This window comes from Pipra filicauda, unplaced genomic scaffold (genome assembly GCF_003945595.2).
Source record: "Pipra filicauda isolate LSUMZ 115617 unplaced genomic scaffold, ASM394559v2 scaffold152_size1767362_pilon, whole genome shotgun sequence".
Lineage (NCBI taxonomy): Eukaryota > Metazoa > Chordata > Aves > Passeriformes > Pipridae > Pipra > Pipra filicauda.
In genome coordinates this window covers 1,216,144-1,238,516 of record NW_024104018.1, presented here as the reverse complement: position 1 = coordinate 1,238,516, position 22,373 = coordinate 1,216,144, and the positions used below count along the sequence as shown (strand labels likewise).

General features: G+C 46.6%; 1 protein-coding gene across 6 annotated transcripts in view; it reads right to left on the bottom strand.

Moving 5' to 3' along the window:
- Nucleotides 1-602: 602 nt before the first annotated feature.
- The window catches only part of LYPD6 (LY6/PLAUR domain containing 6), a 36,566-nt gene continuing 14,795 nt past the window's right edge, over nt 603-22,373 (bottom strand). For all 6 annotated transcript variants that reach the window (XM_027721047.2, XM_027721050.2, XM_027721049.2 and 3 more), the window contains 4 exons: nt 8,723-8,868; nt 7,098-7,196; nt 4,020-4,150; nt 603-3,138 (listed from right to left, as the gene is read on the bottom strand). In XM_027721047.2, the coding sequence (XP_027576848.1) occupies nt 2,914-3,138; nt 4,020-4,150; nt 7,098-7,196; nt 8,723-8,825 (558 nt within the window). In that variant the 5' untranslated portion in view covers nt 8,826-8,868 and the 3' untranslated portion in view covers nt 603-2,913. The remainder of the gene's footprint in view (nt 3,139-4,019; nt 4,151-7,097; nt 7,197-8,722; nt 8,869-22,373) is intronic.

Sequence of the window (22,373 nt, the reverse complement as noted above, 5' to 3'; positions counted from 1 at the left end):
TTGTGGGTAGAGAACCCAAAAATGTCTCTGGTCACGGAGATCCCACCTGAGAGTGCCCCCCAGCCAGCACCGAGCCCACCTCGCCTCACTGCAGGCACCACACCCTGCAGGAGGTGGGAGTGGTCCCAAAATCCAACATTTCATCAAGAAATCCGGCCATTCCTGCAGCTCAGCCCCTGTGGTTCCACAGATTTAGCCCAGAGGAACCACAGGGAAGGGTTTTAAATAACAAACAAACTGCAAAATATGTGTCTTGTGTGAAGGCAGACTGGGAGAGCTGGGGGGGTTCACCTGGAGAAGAGAAGGCTCCAGGGACACCTGAGAGCCCCTTGCAGGGCCTAAAGGGGCTCCAGGAGAGCTGGAGAGGGACTGGGGACAAGGGATGGAGGGACAGGACACAGGGAATGGCTTCCCACTGCCAGAGGGCAGGGAGAGATGGGATATTGGGAAGGAATTCCTGGCTGGGAGGGTGGGGAGGCCCTGGCACAGGTTGGGCAGAGAAGCTGTGGCTGCCCCTGGATCCCTGGAAGTGTCCAAGGCCAGGTTGGAGCCACCTGGGCTGGTGGAAGGTGTCCCTGCCCATGGCAGGGGGTGGGATGAGATGGTCTTTAAGGTCCCTTCCAACCCAAACCAGTCAGGGATAAATTGAGGGACAGAACACAAAGAAAAGGCAGAAACCCAACTGTGAGCCCCTGCCCAAGGCAGCAGCTCAGCTCAGGAGGTGCCATCCCCTAAATACACATATTTAAAACTACAAGGCCCCCAAAATTAAAATGCAATCCCCTTAAAATGCCCAGCTGAGCTACCCCTGCCTGAGCCCTGAGGACAGTGAGGACTCGGGATACAGCCCAAGCCTTGAGCCCACCTCGGTTCAATCTTAAACTCTTCCGTTTTGCAGGCTAAAATAATAATAAATATCTAAATTAATGTCAGAGAAGTCACAACCCCCTCTGCCTCGTTCTCCCCCAGCCCCTCAGTACCTTAATTCCCTAGATTCCCGAAATACAGAGGAGGGGACAGGCTTCAAGGAGGCTGCAGGGTTGATTTTTTTGGGAATCTCCAGAGGTGGGTTAAACTTGCATAGAACAACAGATTGCAACAACCCTCTTGATATTGGAGATCTGTGAGCAAGTCACAGAAGGACTGAAAGGACACCAAAATGTCTGGCTGTGTGTGAGGTCAACCAGCACCCCCCTCAAAAAGGGTTTTATGTTAAAAAAATTGAAAATAAACAGTGTTGGAAGGTAAGATTTCCAGTGGTGTATATGTACATTTTTATGTGTATATATATATATACACATATATATATATATATACATGTTTTAATGACAACACACTGAGGTTTCCAGCCTTTCCTTCCCCAGAGAAATCACCTGAAGGTCAGTGGGGAGCAAGTGCTGCTCCTGATCCTCCTCCTCTGCTTCCAAGAAACCTCCCAGGAGCACAAGTCCCAAGGCCACAAAACCCAGGACAACCCTTTGCATGCCCAGATCTTCAGATTCCTCATTTTTTCAAGGTATCCCACACATAGATTTGACTTTTTGGGACTCTCCAGGATCCCTTGACACAGCCTTTGGATTCCAACTTTGCCTTCCTTCATCTGCATTTCACTGTAACTCCCCCCAAAAAAAGCACTTCAGGGCAAAAACATGCTGGAACTTGAGCTCAAGTTACCTTGGAGCCTGAGCAGCAAAAGATTAGCTCATAAAAGGACAATTTATGACTGTAATGGTGTAAAAAAATTAATTATAAAACAGTTTGATTTAACTTTAGTTAAGCAAGTCCATGACACCCTGCTTTTATTACTGACTTTGCAAACAAAGTTGATTCTTTATATATTTATATATATATATATTTCTGATAATTTATATATTACAGGCTCACTGACTTGCAAAACACCCATTTTTTTTCCTGGCAATATCAGCATTAAGAATCTTTTAAACACTTCAGACCTTACTCAACGTAGAAAAATAAATATTGCATCCGAGATTTCCAAGCAAAACAAGCAACACAGGGCACCAAAACACAGCTGGGGTAGCCCAGACTTCATTAAATAAAATAACACAGCTATTCAGGATCAGTTTTCTCTCTCTCATACTCGAGGGCTGGGTGCCAAAACAGGAAAATATTGTCCAAAACCAGCGTGGAGATGGTGGTTGGTGACCACCAGCACCTCAGTGTGGGGATCCACCAGCTCTCCATCCTCCTCACACCTGAGGGTTGGGGATGACACACCTCTAGTCACACCAGAACAAGGATTTTTTGAATTTTGCTGGTTCAGTTTATAAACTCCAGGGATTTTCTGGAGGGGGGTGGGGTCCTGGGGGTGGGTCTTTGTGCCGTGGGACACCTCGGGAGAAGCACCTTTGGGCACCACTGGTTGCTCCAAGCTCCTGCCGGTCCCTTGAGCTCATCCCTTCCAGGTTGCTGCTTCCTTGCTGCGAATTCCTGCCCTCTCCAAGAGGATCAGGAAGTGTGGGGGACACGGACTGTGTGTTATTTACTGTGGGTTCTCAAGCAGGTTAAGGAGACACCGGAATTAGTGCAGGGGGAGGTGGCAAAGGGCCATGTCCAGTAAGTGATGACGTGAGCAGGGGTGTAGTACTTGGAAAGAACATTTCTTCACAGAGATAACACAGGCATCAACAAATGTTAGGCTGGACTCGGTGTCTTAGAGGTCTTTCTCAACCTAAGTGATGCTGTGAAGAGCACATTGGATTCTGGGAATATTTTCCATGAGTTTCTTCAAAAAAAACCCAGTAGGGACGTGGAGGTTTTGAACCCATCCCGATCCCAGGCTTGGGAGTTCGTGATGACCGAGAAACCAGGAGGAAAACCAGCCTTTCAGAGCCAACTCCGAAGCTCCAGCTCTGCAGGGAGAGGTTGGATGTCCATGAGATGTTCCCGCCCGGCTCAGCTGCCCGGCCGGGCCACGTGTGGCATTGTCACCCAGAGCTGTGCCATTGTCACCCAGTGCTGGGCCAGCAGCCCCAGCCACAGGCACACTGTGGTCAGCAGGACAGGAGGGGACAGTCTCTGGGCCTTGTTGAGGGGGGACAGGGTGGTGAACACGGCGTCTGTGGAGTTCTTGGGCAGGGGCAGGTTGCAGATGCTGCCCTCGCAGCAGGACGTGCACACCTGGGAGGAACAGGTCACAACTTGGTTTTTTGGTGAATAAAAACACAAGGAATATAATATGATATTTTTAAAGGAGCACAGTGGCCAGTCTGATGATTTTGCCCATTTTTTCCCTCCCCCTCCCTTCTTTTTTTAATCCATCTACTCGCAGACCAATTTTTTCTCCTTTTTTTCGCCCCTCCTTTTTTATCTTTCCCAAGAGAAACTTCGTTTCTGACAACGCTGATTTACAGAATCACAGAATCAACTGGGTTGGAAAAGACCTCTGAGATCATCGAGTCCAACCCATGACCCAACCCCACCTTGTCACCCAGCCCATGGCACTGATGCCACATCCACTCTGTCCTTAAACACCTCCAGGGACGGGGACTCCACCACCTCCCTGGGCAGCCCATTCCAAGGTATGAGCACTCTCTCTGCAAAAAATTTCTTCCTGATGTCCAACCTAAACCTCTCCTGGCACAGCTGGAGACTGTGCCCTCTTATCCTGTTCCTGGTTCCCTGGGAGCAGAGCCCGACCCCCCCCCGGCTCCCCCCTCCTGTCAGGGGGTTGCAGAGCCAGAAGGTCCCCCCTGAGCCTCCTTTTCTCCAGGCTGAGCTCCCCCAGCTCCCTCAGCCCCTCCTGCTGCTCCAGCCCCTTCCCTGGACCTGCTCCAGCCCCTCAATATCCTTCCTAAACTGAGGGGCCCAGAACTGGACCCAGCACTCGAGTGCCCCTCCCTGGTGCCCAGTCCAGGGGCAGAATCCCTTCCCTGGTCCTGCTGCCACGCTATTCCTGATCCAGGCCAGGATGCCCTTGGCCATGGAACCAGTCAGGCTTCTGTCAGACCCCAATTCCCAGTTACTCCATGGAATAAAAAAGCAGGTTTTTTCTGCCATACCTTGTACTCTTCATGCTTTATATACGTGCATCCTGTGGACAGACAGTCCTCCAGTGGCACACAGCGTTTGGTGACAGACACACTCTCCCCAGTGACTTTCATCATATGTTGGCTAAAGCAGTACCTTGTACCTAAAAAAAAAAAAACCCAACAGAAAAAATGTGTTTATCTGTCAAATTCCAGTTTTCTGATAGGCTGCAAAGAGGAAGAAATAGGAAAGAAGCCTTTAAAGATGAAAATATTCCCAATACCTCTTTAAGTCTGAAGCTTATTTTCATTTAGGTGAAAAGATTTGATATATAAATATATACAATGTACAACATAAAATAGATACTTTTAGATAATATCTTTTTTGTATATATATATATACGATTTTTTTTCCTGGTTTCATGCAGCATCATTAATTCTGTGGAATTAGGGTTTGCCCCAATGGAGACACTTTTCCCTATATCCTAAAAACCTGGGCAAGTTGTCCTTGTGCTCCTGCACAGCCTGGAGAAGATCTTTCACCTTCTCTGTCCTTCACTTTTATCATACATAAAATAATGCCAGAATACCTATAGAACACTCAGGAGGATTTAAGTATTTCTCAGTTTTTCCAGGTTTTGGAAAAAGCACCATGCCATGGGCTGGTATTCCTGCTATTCCCACTGCACCTTCTGCTCGTCCCCAACAGGGACCATCCTCTTCCTCCTCCTTTTTTAAGCCATTTCTCCAGTGACATCTGTAAACCACACCCAAAATTCCCAGCAGAATGACTGACAAATGACTGACAATTCCAAGCATTAGGAATTCAGATTTATTTCCTGCTTTAGTCATTAAAGAGAAGCTGAAGGTGCTGCTCCCCTTCTTCCAAGCACTCCAAGCTGAAAACACTGGATTTTCAACACAAGAAACACACCATTATATATTTATCCTCTAAATTATACATTTCTTTAATTAATCCATCTTATTGTGAATAAAACTGTCGTTTCCACAGGGGCAAAAAGGAGGAGTGTGGTGCATTTAAAGCCCCCATTCCTGCCCAGCCCTGGTTCCCAGTGGGCAAACCCTGCATTCCTCTCGTGTTTTAGGCATTCAGCAACATCCCAGCGAGCTTGTGGACTGAACATGTCATTCTTTAGGCAATAAAACCCCCCAGATATCTGTCATATCTCTGACCTGCTCTTGACTCAAGTGTGATATCACAGAACAGACTTAACTTATCACCGGGGGATGGAGTCTCTCCGTGTGCTGTTTGCCTTCATTCCCAGGGCTTTTGATGTGTTTTCCAGCCTCTCCTGCCCTCAAACTCACGGTTTTACCCCAAGGAGAGCACCCTCTGTGCCCCAGCTGTGAGCTCCTCCCAGGACTTTGCCTGGAAGTGCCATTCCCAGCAATTCTGAGCTTTCTCATCCCTGCTCTGGCAGTGGAGTTTCCCCCTGACCAGTCCCAGATGGAATGAATAAAACTTCCAACACCCTCTCTCAACAACTCTTTTAAGGCTGTTTCATTCTTTCTTCCCTCCTTTCCTCTAGAAAATATTGTGCAATCATCTTGGAGATACAGATTTTCCTGGCACAGAACACCAGGCACAGGAGAGGCTGTCACCTCCTGCAAGGCTCCACACAAATCCACAATAAGCAATAAAATCCACTCATTCCAATGAAAATTAACTTTTACTCTCTTCTCCAGGCATTCCAAGTGTAAGGATTGAGCCAGAGAACACTGGGAGAGCCAAGAAGAAAGTAAAGGAGGGGAACATCAAGCCCTCCTGCCCAGAGGGATGGAGGAGGAACTCCAGGCTGAGCTTGTGAAGACCATGGACCCAAAACTTTTACCAAAAATAACAAGAGAAATTTAGAGCAATTAAAATCAAACATTGCAAGCGTGAAAGTTGATGCTTCTAAGTAATGGGGATGCTCTGGACACACCAAAGCACAGTTTTCCTCTCCCTTAAAACACCATTTGTCACTGATTTCACTTTCCAGATCAGAACTGGGTTTGCTCAAGTCATTCCTGCTGGTTGTTTCTAAAGGCAGACCCTGCAAGCCACCCCTTTCTCCTTGCACACAGCCACCTAAATACCCCCTTCTCCTGTCAAAACAGGGAGTGTCTGGGAATATTTGTCTCATCCCATGCCAGGCAGCCTGAGCTCTTTTATTGTTGTTGTTGCTGTGCTGATTTCAGCTGAAAGGAAACCAATTCTGGGACAGATAACGTGCTGCAAACATATCTGTGTCCCCACACAGGGCAGGTCAGGGCCTCCCTCCTTCCAAAGTCAATATTTTCTGAGGGCACTTGTCCCAAAACAGACCCAACCCAACTAAAGGGGCATCATAGGCTGGATAATCTTAATGTCTTGGGAGTGTCTCAAAAGAGTGGGAAGGGAAGGGGAGGTCTGGGGATCTCACCAGTGCCTGGATATGATATTTGAGTGCCTGTATTCCAAAGGTTTTCCTGAGCTGTTCCAAAATTCAGACTCCAAGGGGAGTTATGAGATCAAACCACTGAAAATACCAAAATTCCAGCCTCAGCTGCCCTGAGTGTGGGCTCGTGCCCAAGGGGAGGGAAGTGAACAAAGGCAGAACCAGGCCTGTATTTCCCAGTAAATGAAACACAACCTTTAAAAATACACCCCTGGGAGGGTGGGGAGGCCCTGGCACAGGTTGCCCAGAGAAGCTGTGGCTGCCCCTGGATCCCTGGAAGTGTCCAAGGCCAGGTTGGACAGGGCTTGGAGCAACCTGGTCCAGTGGAAGGTGTCCCTGATTGGAACAAGATGGGCTTTAAGTCCCTTTGAACCCAAACCATTCCATGATTCCACGACTCTATAAAATAAACATCCCCCTGATTTAATCCCCAGCTGAACCAGAGGAGTGCAGGGAAGAGATGAAAGTCCTAAACTTCATCCAGCACAGAGACAGAAAAGCTTAAAGGATTACTCCTATCGCTTACACATCTTCCTTTACTGGGGAGACTTCCCAGGCAAAAGGAGCAGAACCACCAGATCTGGGAATACCGGGGGCTCAGCGTGGCCTGTGGCAGGAACAGGGAGCAGCAGTGGGAAGGTGGGTTTAATTAAACACTAATTAACGTTACCTCTGGGACAGTAGACGTCCGGAGCCCAGCGGTTGCACTCGTAATTATCCGCGGCCCTTTCGCAGGTGAAACACTTAAATCCCCGAGGATACGGCGTGGCTGGAAGGAATGGATAACACGGAGTTAAAATGAGCCTGGTAATCTGCTTCCATGGTGCTTTTCACGGGCACACAGCAACGTTTGTTCTCTTCAGATCTGTTTTTCTACAAATACACACCTGTGAGCTTCGGCAGGTTGGGCCTGATTTGGAAAACCCCGTCACCTATAGCAGGGCAGAGGCACTTCTAGGTACATATGGACTCGTTTCAGATGTGTTTTTACCCAGCAGACTGACTTCAAAGGGAGTTAATGTGAGCAAGGAACACTTATTCCCCTGGAATCAGAGCTCACATCCAACACTGCTGCTTTATGGGTGCTGATAACAAAATATCAGATGGATTAAAATACTCTGGAAAATTTCCCACCGAGGAAAAGAGCTGCTCCTGTTGAAGGCTGATGTTCCCAAAAGGAAGAAAAATCACTGTGCTGAACCTCCAGCTTTCACCAGCAGCCTCTGTTCTAATTTCTCTTGCCAAACAAAGAGCATAATTCCTTAAGTGCTCTCCTGGCAGCACTTCTGGAGCACCTCCAATGCTTCTCCAAGGTGCTGCCACCTTCTCAGAAGCCAAACGGTGAACAGGTCATGTTTATCTTCATGGGGTGAAGTAAACTGAACCTTCACAGCCCCATGGATCACATCTTAACCCTCCCTCCTCTTCCTCTCTTTCCCTTGTCCCTCAGCTCTGGGCCAGAGTCACCTGGGAGCATCTCTGGTGGGGCTGGTGCTGCCCTCAAGGAACAGCTTGGGGTGGGAAAACACACCAGCACAGACTAAATTTATCCCTGTCACTCTGGACTGCTGGTTGTGGTTATGGTGTAAAACTAGAGTTTCATCCTGCTTGTGCAGAATATAAATTTTCCAGCCAAATGCAGGAAGTGGTGAGTTTTCTCTGGGAAGAGATGGCAGGAACAGCTCCAGAAGCACCCTCTTCTCATGGAATTCACTAAGTTTGTGTCTGATAAAGTGAACAGACTAGTGAGAGACCAGGGAAGAGCTAAAGATGTCCAACTCTGGTACAGCATTGCTCCAGGACTCGCTGAGATCAAGCCAGGAGCTGCTGGTGCCACAGCTGCTAATGGTGGTGTTTGGCCCTTGCTCTCAGCTGTCCGTGTGCTCAGGGTCGTGTGGCCATGGTCTCCTGGCCAGGGAGATTATTGAGGGACAGAAAATAGTGAACTAAAGGCTCCTGACACGCCCAGCAGCTGCCTGTGACCCCAACCTGTCCTATAAACCCTGGTCTGGTTTTACGTAGAATCACAGAATGGTTTGGGTTGGAAGGGAAATAAGGGATCATTTTGTTCCAGCTCCTGCCATGGGCAGGGACACCTTCCACTAGCCCAGGTTGCTGGGTTAATTCAGAAGGAAAAACTTTGAGGTGGGTCCAGAGAACTTGGTTCTTCTTCTTGCACACCAACTCGGCTCCATGAGTGTGGGGACATGCGTTTACCCTTCGCTCTGCTCTCAGCTCCACCCTGAGGTGTGTTTGCCCTTGTCCCTGCCCTCGCTCCCCCCCGAGGTGACTTACTGGAGGGGTGGAGGTAGACGATGTCCTTGCGGGTGAAGTCGCGGCCGTGGGCGCTGAGCAGGCCGAGCAGCAGCAGCCAGGCCGGCGCGGGCGGCGGGGCCATGGCCCGGCGAGGACGTGCTCATGCGGCGGCCGAAACACCTCCCCTGGGCAAGAGCAGAGAGCAGGGGTGAGCACAGCAGAGCCACCAGGAGCAGGGCCACCACCTCAGCCCCGGCAATGTGACCTCGGCAAAGGCACGGCCACACGGTCACGGAATCCCAGAATGTGTGGAGTTGGAAGGGACCCACAAGGAGCATCCAGTCCAACCCTCAGCCCTGAACAGGACAGACCCAAGAGTCCCACCCTGTGCCCCAGAGGATCATCCAAACCCTCCTGGAGCTCTGGCAGCCTTGGGGCCGTGCCCACTGCCCTGGGGAGCCTGGGCAGTGCCAACCACCCTCTGGGGGAAGAACCTTTGGCTGAGATCCAACCTGACCCTGCCCTGGCACAGCTCCAGCCATTCCCTGGGTGCTGTCCCTGGTCCCCCAGAGCAGAGCTCAGTCCCTGCCCCTCCTCTGCCCCTGCCCAGGCAGTTGGAACTGCACTGAGGTCTCCAGCTGAACACACCAAATGCCCTCAGAGTCCTCACACGGCTTCAAATCAAGGCCCTTCCCCATCCTCATTGCCCTCCTTTGGATGCTCCCCTGAGCCTTCCACTGCCCTCCCATGGGTCAGGCAGTGGTGTTCATAAATCATAATAAATTCATTTAAATTAATTAAATGAATTAAATTAAAATAAAGAAATACAATTAATTAAGTTACATGAACAAGTTATAAATTCGTAAAAAATAATTTGGCATAGACATCCCTGGCACTGCCTGGGAAAAGGACGTGGACAAACCCTCTCCTGGCTGGAGAGCTGCAAACAGGAGCCAAGGACAAAGGTGGTCGACTTTGTCACTGTTTAGAACTTAAACAGTCAGAGACTGGTTGGCAAAAGCCTCAGTAGGATGTTGATAAAGTCATGAGAGACTGTGCTGTGACAGGATTTAACAGCTGTTAGAGAGTAATGGAAAACTGCAGGATTAGACCAGGAAGAAAGGAAACAGTAGGTGGAGATCCATTGGGATATCTGGGAGAGCAGGGGTGGGTCTCCCCCAGCCACTCTCCAACCCAACTCCACCCCACAACTCCAGCCCCAGCCCAGGCTCCCACCCTCCATCAGTGTACAAACCAGGAGCTCCACATCACTTCCCATATATCTCAGGGAAGCTGAGGAGCTCCAGCTGCTGCAGGTGGGCTCTGCCTTCACCTGGCTGCTGTTCATAACACAAAGTGACCCCTGCTTTCTCCTCATCCATGCTCCAAAGGGTCCTATTCCCTCTGTGACACCGTTGACCCACAGCGCAACATATTTTTTCCCATGTTCCTGACTGATGGGAACTGATGTGAAACCACCCCCAAGACAGCTTTCAGGAGCATCCCAATCCCTGCATCCAAGCTGTGGGGAGCCATCCAGGAGCAGACAATGCTAATACATCATTAAATATGTGGCTCATATTATTACAAGTCCCTACAAATTATGACAGTGCCTCAAAAACCGAACGGGACAGGAAAATCCCAGGAGGACGTGGCTGCCGAGCCAGGCAGGAGCCACTGGTTTCCCTTGGAATCCATCCACAACACACAAGGTTGGGATTTTTCTTCTCCCACCCAGATTGACCAAGAGATCTGCAATACCCAGATATTTCCCAGGCACCTTTGAATGTGTGCTAACTGTTATTTAACAAATATTTTGTGTTGGTTGTTTTTCAGGAAAGATGTGCCGGGGGTGGGGACCTTCCACCTCTGCCTCCAAATGTTTGTCTCTCAGCAGAGACCACACAGGCCCAGCAGCACAAAGGCCATCGGGGGGGTTGTCATTGTCCTTGCTCTGGTGTGCAAACAGCTCTTTTATTAAAACACAGTGAAATCCATAAAAATAGTGAGGGGAACAGATAACACACAACGTGGTGCATTAAATGTTGTTGTTTTAACCTTCTGAGAAGGAAATGCCAGTTTTCCCTGGGTTTACTCCACAGATACCTATCAGGCAGGGGAAAATGAAAGCCTGATTAGAAGCAGACAGGAAGTAAAACAAACCTCTCCCAGTCCTGTGGAAGATGAAAGGAATGGGTCCAGCAGCTCCACGTGGGGTCTGGAGGGAAAGCTCACAGCAAATCTATTTGGAGCCCACCTGGGTGAGGGAGGTATGTGTATGGATTTGGGACTGAATAGTCCTGAATTTTTGAGTTCCTCATGGATCCAAATGGACCTGGAGCTGAGCTGGCCAAATGCTGACATCGCCCTGATGCCCCTGAGCTGAGGACAACAGAAGCCATCAGCTGTACAAGCAGCAGCGCTGGGTAAACATGTTACACTCCAGGAGATTTCCCTTCCAGAACATGGATCTGTGCATAACACAAGTCACATTGATGCTCAGTGTGGAAACAAGATGTTTTTGGGCTCCTGAGCCCAGTCTCTCCATCATCACACACAAATCAGCCTCTCTGCTCGTAGCTCAACCAGAGCCACTCAACCCAACACATGGAATTTGCTCAGTATTCATACCCTTAAGATTACAAAGGTTTGGAGGGGAGAGGGATTTTGGGATTATTTTTTTATCCCAAACAACTCAAGGCAGATTTTACAAGCCCCACTATTCCTTTCCATACATCAGCTGTTTGCAGTGAAACCGTGGGTTCGTGTGGTCGCAGCCGCAACCCTGAGCTATAGCCCCAAAAAATTGGGATTCACATCCCAAAGAGAGGAGCTCAGCTCAGTGCTAATCAGCAACCAGTGATTAACATATGGTATCAACATAAAGGAGCCACAGAATCATTAAGGTTGGAAAAGACCTCCAACATCATCGAGTCCAACCATAATATTTTAACCAATATTTTAAGTTCGAACACAACAAGGTTAAAACAATGGCGTGAATTCCTCCCAAGTGCAACAAGACAAGAATTTGTTGAGTTTGCTCATCCCAACCACAAAAAGCTTTTGTCTTTGCAGTGCTGATCAAAGCCTTCCAGTGGAGGACACCGGTTCTCCCTCTCTCGCACACGCTCCCTTTTGTGGCACCGATTGCTGATTCAGCCCGTCTCCAAACCCTGTTAGCACTTGCCTGCTCATCAGATTCAGAGGACGAGTGGCTGTTAGTCCTGCCTGAAAGGGTGGCAGAAATCCTCCAGCTGCTCTCTAAAAATGCTCACATCGTGCCTCTCGTAATTGCAAAGAGCTTAATTGCCGCCACCGCTTCTAATGAGAAAGAACCGTGAATGAGTACGGAGAATTCACTTCCCATCTCTATTTTGTATGTCTGGAACATTTAATTGCAGGCAGAGAATTCAAGTTAAAAACACTGTGGGTTACAAAATGATCCAGGGCAAGGCCAGCAGGGCCAATATTTTGAATTATGGCACTTGGTGAAGTAGAAAGTCTTTAGTGACAAAACACCTGCCACAGAGGGCACGTCCCCCCTGCTCATTCCACACACACAGGTAGTATAAAAATAGGCATTTCTGCATTAACTGCTGTCAGAAACCCAAATACTCAATATTTCATAAATATTTTGAGCATAAACACATGGGTTCACACAGTTCTCTCTTTCATGAGGGGCAAAACACAGGTATAAATATGTGACCTCCACCCGAGAAAATGTTCATTGATGCTTAAGGTGATAACAACATTTCACAGGAACATCAGGGATGTTTTTAATAAAAGCAACTATAAAATATAAAAAAAAAATTCAATAATTACTGTTCTGCACACTCATCCTCCCTGGTTTTTTTTACACCCATGCATAAAAATAAAAATCTAATTGCTTTTAAAGGACTAGATAATATAATATATATAGATAAATGTATATAGAGATAAATATATGGATGCACTATCTTAAAACCTGCAGACATTTGACCCCCAAAAAATAGATTTAGTTCCCAAAATGATCCTAAATGATATTTTCCTGCAATGCTGGATTCTCCTCAGGAAGCCTCTAGGAGGGTTTTGGGGGCACCTGGGTGTGTTTTAGGGGGGACCAGGGAGGTTTTGGGGCATCTGGGAGGGTTCAGGGGGTCCCCAGGGAGGTTTTGTGGGTATCTGGGTGTGTTTTGGGGTACCTGGGAGAGTTTTGGGGGTGCCCAAAGCCCTAAGAAGCCTCACCAAAAACACAAAGACTTTTTCTTCTGCTCCTTCTGGTTCATGACTTTCACCGAAAGTGCCAAACTTCACAGAAAAAACTAGTTTTTCATGGAGTTATTGGTGCTGGATCAGCTACCCCAGGGCTAAACCTCTGCTGGCAGAACCTCTCCGGGGCACGGGCACAGATTTTTTCCTTCTGGATTAACGCGGCTCCTTTCCAGGCTCCTTTCCCAGCCTAATGGAACCTGCTCTGAATCCGCCACCGGGCTGCAGTCTGGGGCCACATCACATGGTATTTAGATCATACAGTCTGTTTGTGAAAGGTCCTGGGCGCTGACACAGAAATCCTGGTTCAAACTCCATCTTTCCAGCTTCCCCAGCACCTTTCAGTCGGAAAGGCATCCCCATCCCGGGATTACTCCTTCCTGCCCTTTGCCCCGACACGGCGCTATGGAGATGAACCATTGGAGGCCCCGAGCAGAGCCCAGTTGCCCATTTGTCAGGTCTCATTAGGGAGGTGACATCTCGTCCTCGTTGTCACCAGCGCTGGGACAATGGAAGGTCCCCGTCCTGCGAGGAAGGACAGGGAGCCCCGGAGCAGAGGCGCTGCCGGATGGATGTCAGACTTCCAGTCTGGGGGAGAAGTGTTGATGGAGGAGACAGTTATTTTTAAGGATGTGTTTGTCCCTCCTGTCCCTCTCACAAGCTCAGCAGATACCTCCTAACTGACCACGACTGAAGCCCGTGAGCTGGGCCACTGCCAGCTGCAAGTTTGCAGGAAATACACCATTTCAGGGGGGAAAAATGGAAAAAAAAAAAGGAGCCAGACACCAAATCTTCCCATACAGACACTTGGACAAAGCCAGGCATGAAAGAATTCCCAGTTCATGGGCATTTCTGTGGTTCTCTTCATGAACCTACAGCACAGGCTGCAGTGGGCAGTGTCCCTGCACCTCCCTCCCATGGGAGATGGAGCATTTCCCTGCTCTCCCTGGCATCTAATGCCGTAGGAGGTTGATGATTCTGCTGAAATCTCACCTCAACCTTCCTTCTGCATCTCCTTCTTGCTGTCTAGGCCACCCTCCAAGTACCTGCGAGGTTCCTACCTCATTTCATCTTGACATTTTCGCTTATGGAAGAGCCTCCACCTCAGAACGCCCCAAAGCAACGCTGCCCTCAGCTAAACAAACCAGCAGGAGCAAGTAAAAGTTCCCTCCCAGCGGGACTCACCAGCCCTAAAGCAGCAGGCACAGCATGTCCAAGCAGCAACATCTGTGAGAAACTGCAGAGACCTCGGCGCGAGTAATTTGCTCTCGCGAACTCCGCTGTGCGGGGTCAGCTGGGCCGTCCCTGCCCTGGGTTAGGATGGCTGTTCACCAGGAGGAAATGAAGTTATGGGAGCTACAAGCAGCATGACAAGGCTGGAAGATCTGCTCCCGGGTGCAGGGTCTCCCCAACAGGAATTCCTCCTCATGCACAACCCCAGCGGGACATTCCCAAATAACGTAAGAATTCACTCAGCTGATTTTTCTCCCAGTTCACACCAAGCTGCAGGTTGGGGTTTCCATGACTGAATCTACAGTATTTGGATTCATTTGCATCTCTCCACAGCTTCAGAATCCAAGCCCAGCTCTCTGCCTGTGTCACATCATCACTGTCCAGAGACAAATCAGAATGGCAATGGAACCTTTCCCATCTGCCCACTGTGGATCCCAGACAACAATCCCAGAGACGATTTGCAGCTTCTCCAGCTCTAATTGTAGTTTTCCCTGTTTTCCTCTATCCCACTTAGCCTTTTTCCTACCTTTTTTTTTTTTTTAATTTTTGTCTGTTCTGTTCGTTTCTCTTCTTTTAGTTCCCACCACACATATAAGAAAGGTTCTGAACAAAAACTGGAATTCTTATTATTGCCTTAAAATCCAGCTTCTCCTCACATGCCATTTAGAGGCTTTTCCTTGCAGTTTTTCCCTGGGAATGGTTAAACATGTCTCCTCATAACCTGGGACATAGTGAAGCACACCCAGCTTGGATCTAAAGAACCTCTTGGAGAAGGGCTTCGCTGCCTCTCCTCAATTACAGTAAGCAAGAGTAATTAAACAATCAAACACAATTAGTGCACAAATTACTCCCAGAAATCTAATCGCCTTGCTGCTAATTACCAAGCCTGGAGTTCATTGAGCTAAAAGCCCATGTCCTGGGCAAGTGAAGGGGGGGACAATATGTTCCCTCTCAAGCCACCTTCCCTCGGGTGCAATTTAATCTTTACCAGGATGTGATTCCAAGATTATTTTACCAGCAGCACGTTGCTTCTGTTTCCAACCTGAAATACTTCTCTTTCCAACCTGAAATACTTCTATTTTCGGTAGTAAAACTTTTCTTGGGTCTCATACAAACCCCTGTTCACGTGTCCTTTGGATAGTTCAGCTTCAGATAAACACAGAGAGGGGATGGAACAGAGATATTTCACCTGAGTAGTTCAGATGAGTCATATTTGGCATAAATTAAGGGGAAAAAATTAACTTAAAATCAGCAGGGCATGATGTTCATATGAGAAAATAGAATTTCTGCAAATTAATTGTCCAGCTGAGGAGATATTAAAAGTTAGGCATAATTCATTCCCATTTTACTCCATAAAGAACACACAGTGGTGCAGGGACACCACTATTTTTATTTTTAAATTACACAGGATATCCAAACCCCTGAGCATAAACACTTCAGAATCAGAAGAAATGGATGATCCAAGAAATCATGTCAAGACCTATCCCCCAGGATTTTGCATGGTATGTGATAGAGGCAGCAGGGGTAGCAATCCCTGGACTCAGTGGGATGCAGAAGATCGGGATTTGGCTCAGTTTGGGAATTTTGGAAGGCAGGAACCACCCCTCCTGTGTCCCACAGCACATGGAGTGACCTCAGTGCACGGGGAGCCCTCAGACATCCCGGCTCCACACAGCCAGAGGGGAAGGAAACCACGCATGAGCACAGAAATCCCGGGATTTTCCTGCTAATAAGAAGCCAAAAGCCCCAATCATTGAGTTCCATTGGAGAAGGGGGGTTAAATAATTTCCTAAATAAACATTTAAATTCACAGGGGCAACTGGAAGGGCTCCACTTCCCGAGGCAGGGATGTAATCCCTGTGGATCCCACGGTTCCTACAGCTCCTTTCTGCTCCCAGTGAAAATCTTGGAGCAAAGGAGGAAGGGGACACCCAGGGAAGGATATTTCAGGACAGGGAGGCTGTGACTGATGGTCCAGGGGTGGTGGCCCCACCATGAGCAGAGGGCAAGGTGGTGATGCTCTCCTAGGGAAAAGTAAAATGAGGTCCAAGATCCTGAGCATTAAAGGTAAATTTTGGTGAAGCTCAGTTGGGATCATCCCAGACCACCTTTCCTACTTTCATTTAAACCAAGCAGCAAGACCATTCAAATAACTAGGAAAAAGGGAAAGAAATTCAGTGTGTTACCAAATAAAATAGTCACAGAGATGCCAAAGAGAAGTGAAATCAAACAAAACGTGCCCCATGTTTATGATCAGAGGGCTGGAAAATGATCTAATCTGCAACCAAGACATGAAACTTGTCAAGAAAATACTTTTCTAGTCTATGTTCCACTTGGCACATACATATAAACAGCATTTTGAGAGGAATGAGATGATCCTGCTGAGCTTTTAAGGACGTATTTTTATTACCTCCAGAAAATTGAGACAATCTCGAGACCAGGAGGATCTTCAGCACAAACTCAGTATTTTTAAAGGCTCAAAGGAACAACTGCTGAGTCTGAGGTCATCCTGGGTAAGCTCACAGAGCAGTTTATTTGTCCTACAGAAAGAAGTATTTTGAGTGGTAAAAAAAAAAAAATCACAAGGTGAATTAAAATTAGAATTAATTCAGTTATTTGGTGCAGGATGAGCACTTTGTCCATCTGGAAATTGTAACGGCATCAACAAGAGGGGGTGACTTCCTGCACAAGGGGAAAGAATTTTCTGTAGGAAGGTACCTTAAGTGCAGCTCAGCTTCCCAGGATATGGATGGATGGATAAAAATTGTGGATGTTGTGGAAAAAGAGGTCTCCAAACAAACCCCTAGTTTGCCAAGGGGCAGGATTCCGGCTCTGGCTGTGAAAGGAGACTGTTACACAGAATAATTGGGGAGAGACCAAAGCACAGCCCCAAAGCACCAAACCCTTGTGATTACAAAACCGAGTTCTACCCAATTAACCAGGCATGCCCGGGCCAAATTAAAACCCAGCTTAGTGACATCTCCAAATCTAATTGGTGAAAAGGGCGCCTCCAAATGAAAATACTTACTTTTTCCCCCCCCACCACCGCTTTCCTGCAAGTCTAGGTTCAACATTTTTGTCCCAGAAGTATTGACAAGAAACTTCTTGCTGAAAGGCCGGCGAGGACGTTAAAGGCCGAGCGAGTCGTCGTGCGACAAACTGTGCTTTAATAAAACCACACATCAATCTGCACCATTGTGTCCTGGCTCTCCTGATGCCTCCCCCCCCCTCTCTCCAGAGGGATTTGTGACAGTTCTTCTGGGACATCACCCCACACATTTGACATGCTAGATTAGGCACCGAGTCACAAACCGCTCGGCGTCCACCCCAAGCCAGCTTTGTACGACTTCAGACATCAGCCCTGGCAACATCAGCTTGTGGAAATGAGGTTTTCTTGCCGTGAACTGATTCAAAATTTGAGCTTTTTCCCCTGTTGAAGAGCGTTTTGTCACCAAAACCAACATAAAATTGGTTGGGCCGTTATTGCTCCTTGAAACGGGAAAGATATTAATGAGCTTCCTTGTTCTGCCTGTTCCCGTTGTAATGCCGTGTTTTTCACCCCCAAACAATTTAACATTTGCATGTAGCAGTTAATGAACACCAGGAGGTTTTTTTCCAGCCCTGGCCACGCAGAGATGAGGCTGCAGAAAGGCTCTGTTCCCCTGGCAGTTCACCCAGAGTTCATCCTATTTTTCATTTCCCGACCCGCCCGTGAATTCCCGTTGGCATGAGGCATCAAAAACCCAGGGAGAGGACATGGAGGAGGACAACACTTCTGCTTTTACTCCTTTCCAAAGGGCACATCTCCAACCAGGCTGGAGGACACACCGCAGGGATGTCGGCATTAACCCCCAGGGAAATAATTGGGAATTGGGAATGGACTGACCATTCCCAGCTATTCCGTTTTGGCACCTACTTAAATTTTAATGGCCAACGACCCGACCCTGGCACAACCACCCTTTGGATAAGTATCTCAATCTCATTTTTCTCTTGGTAGAATAAAGTAGTTTGTGTTTGTCTGTGCCCACATGGAGCAGAGTCAGAGGTGGCTCCCAAAACCAGTTTTCTACATCAAAACAAATCAGACTTTCTCTTGCTCTATTTGATTATTTCTATTGCCACCCTTTGCTCCTGTAACAGACTTTGTCATAAGTCTCTTTGCAGAAATTGCCATAATTAGTTGCTTTAAAACGGCAAAATTCACCTGATTTGGTATTTTCTATACTGTGATACCAAAATTTAAATACTTTCCTCAAAAAGCTTTACTCAAATTGATGCCGCTGCTGTCCCTCTGCTTTTAATGCATATTTTATTTGGTATAAACAATAGAAAAGCTATCTATCATTAAATAAACCCAAATGAGAACTGACCAATTAATGTTCTTTCAGCTGTCTGTTAATCCACAGAGTAAACAACTCTGTAATTCATTAAGATTTTCATTAGTTTTTCCAGAAGAACAAAACTCAGCATAACCCAAAACAAACAAGGCTCCCTCTGCTCCATATGATTTTCCAGTGTTATTTGAATTCAATGGCCAGTTAATTGCCACTTGTCCTCCTAGAAAAAGCCATTTAATTCCTTTGTTTTTCCGACTTGTTGGCAAAAAAAAAAAGGTCTAATTAAAAGAAAATTATCATCTCCACCGTGATGGGAAGCTGTAAAACACCATCCTCAATTTTGGTCACTGCTCCCGTGGTGGTTTCAAGCTTCCAGCTCAGTGGATATTCCTGAGGTGGAGACCTCGCTCTGCTCCCTGGTTTTTATCCATCCATCCATATCCTGGGAAGCTGAGCTGCACTTAAGGTGCCTTCCTACAGAAAATTCTTTCCCCTTGTGCAGAAAGTCACCCCCTCTTGTTGATGCCACTACAATTTCCAGACGGACAGAGTGCTCACCCTTCACCAAATAACTGAATTAATTCTAATTTTAATTCATCTTTCTGAAGCCAAAATGAACAGCTTCGCTGTTCCAACTTCAGTTTGGAGGGAGATGCTTATACAGTGAATTAACAGCAGACAGAAAACTGCAGGAATAAAATGGAAATATATTCATTCCCCCCAGCATCAGTTCCCTTGTGCATTTAATTTTCCATTCATTTTTCACACAAACTCTGCACCCCCCCTACATTTCACCTGTGGTTAATCAACCCCTCCTCAATTTTACTGTATATATATCACATAAACAAGGGCATGGGCATAACACAATATTGTAATAAAAATTGTGCTGTTATATTCCACAGCTAGAAAGGAAAACATTCCCATGATCGCTCATTGTCATGAAGCTGATGCATAAATTTATGTGCTAATTTTAAAGAGCAGTGAATAGATAATCAAATAAGTATTTATTTAATAAATAAAATAAGATACTGAAGAGGGGTAAACATTTGCACTGGAATCAGTACAAGCACAAACCCAGGCTCTCATCCTCCTGGATTTCTCTCCAGAACAAACCCAGCCATTTGTAAGGAATATCAGAAAAGGAATTTTTGTTGTTGATTTTCCTGTTGCTTGGGGCTTTTTTTTTTAGTTCTCTTTTGTGTTTTTTTTTTTTTTAATTTCTTTTTCTTTCAATTGTTACTTTAACCCACCAGAAAGAATTCCCTGGAGCTCATCACTTGTTTGCTGTGTCTATTCATGGTGAGCTGCAAACACCAACAGTGCCCAAGGATAGAAGAAGTGAATCTCCCTGAAACTGTGGTTCCTGGCTAACTGATACTTTTTCAAAATAACAAACTTTTATTCACATGTTCATTTTGGCAGAAATAATGAGGACATGAATAAAGTTATCTTGAAGTGTTTGCCTCCAGTATTCAATATATGATACATTTCTTCTATTACTGAACCCATTTTACGTTTCATACATTCAGCACTGAAAAATCCCCCCTGTAATGATGGAATCACAGGATGATTGAGGTTGGAAGGGACCTTAAAGCCCATCCAGTGTCACCCCCTGCCATGGGCAGAGACACCTTCCACTAGCTCAGCTTGCTCCAACCTGGCCTTGGACACTTCCAGGGATCCAGGGGCAGCCACAGCTTCTCTGGGCAACCTGGGCCAGGGTCTCACCACCCACACAGCCAAGAATTGCTTCCCAATATCCCATCTATCCCTGCCCTCTAGCACTGGGAAGCCATTCCCTGTGTCCTGTCCCTCCATGCCTTGTCCCCAGTCCCTCTCCAGCTCTCCTGGAGCCTCTTCATGCCCTGGAAGCTCCACGTCTCTCTACACTTCACCCTATAACAGAATGAGGAAAACACAGAAGCATTTCCTGGCTCATGAATTAAACTCTAACACCTTCTTGGTATTAAACTTTAAACAAATAAAAAAAAAAATAAATTAAATGTTTCCCTCCATCCTGGCTCATCTGCAGTGGAGGAGGTGTGACCTCTTCAGTGCCAAGCCTCACTGGGGCAGGTTCCCACACGGGGTGGTCAGGCCTTCCACTCCCTCAGCCCCCCTTTGCCCTCACCTGCAACCAGCCCCACACCCTGCTGCCTCCTCCATTTGCCCCAACACCTTTCCTAACTCCTCCCATCCCCACCATTCCACGCCCTGGAATCTCTGCCACCGACCGTTTCAGTCGGTTGAGATGCTTTAGTACCACGAGTTCACCAGATGGCAAATATTATATAGGACATTAAGTGAAACATTCAGTCTCAGTAGCTGGGAGGTCCTGCTGCTCCATCTGATCCATCAAACCTCCTGGAGACTCCTCACTTATCTCTTCATCTGCTCTGCCTCTTGCAAGATCCGAATGCCTCATCATCTTGGCATCAGAAAGTCCACTTTCCCAAGGTACAGAGTGTTTGTGGAGCATCATCAGTAATTCCAGTGTCTGCCAGCTCAGAGATGTTATCTCCAGCATGGCTGGAGAATACCTCAAAATCATGCTCCAACTCATCAGCCTCCAACACTCACCCACAGACAAAGTCTTCAAAATGGGGCCCCCCCCAATTTAACCAGTTGCTTAATTTTCACCCGTGAATCATCTGGAATTCCACAGGCCACGATACAGAACTTTCATTATGTCCCCACTGACATTTTCACTGCTGAAAGATGGTGATTTACTGGTTTTCAGGAGATCTGATCTCCACTCTCAGTCCTGCCCCCAGCTGGGTGAGGAATCCACGTCTGATCCACGAGATGTGGATCTGACTGGAAAATACACAGCTTTTCACCCACTAATTTCTCTAAAATTGGCCTTTTCTGACAATTACTTCAGTGCTGGCAGTAAACACAGACCACTGTAGATAATGACCCTCTGAGGGCACCTCCTCCTCCAGCCCTGGGAGAAAAGAGGCTTCTAGAAAAAATACTCCCCAACCAGAGCCACAACTCTGCTGTTTTTACCAAACCAAACACAATAGAATATTTAAGACAAAATAAATCCATTTTCTTGAAAACATTTGAACTGAAGCTTTGCCCAGTTTTGCTTTCCAGCTTAAGCACTGGGTAAACATCACTATATTTCATTTTTTTTTTCTAGCAAAGGACTCCCTAATAATTGAGAAAGCACCTACAAAAGGCTGCAAGCTCCTTTGTATCATCATAAGGGTCAAGATATTCTTGAGAGCACAATCAAGTCAGCCCACAACATTGTATGAAAAAACAAACAAACAAAAACCCAAAACAAAAACCCAAAACAAAAACCCAAAACAAAAACCCAAAACAAAAACCCAAAACAAAAACCCAAAACAAAAACCCAAAACAAAAACCCAAAACAAAAACCCAAAACAAACAAACAAAAAACCAATAAAAACCCAAACAAACAAAAAGAAACCAAACAAAAAAGCAACCAAAAAAGGGCAAAACAAAAAACCAAACAAAAACACCACCAAAAATAAAATTAAATCACTCTAGAATAAAATATGACAGAAGTTAACTCCATAAAGCCAACAGACTAACTAGAAAATGAGCTGTAAATTCAAAAATCTTACTGGTCCAAAGGATACATGAGAACAAGTCTGATAAAAGGAATTTTAAATTGCTTTCCATGCCAGTATTTTAATTAATTCTTTTATATGTCATCAAGACCTCATGAAAAAAATAAACCAAGGTTCTTTTGTTATCATGGAATAAGGTTCTTCTGTTATATGGAATGATTGACTTTCCAAGAAAATTATAGATTAAACATAAATTACTTGAGAGCATCTGTGACCACCCCCTCCATGCTCACCAACAGACACATTTGGGCACTGAAACACTGATTT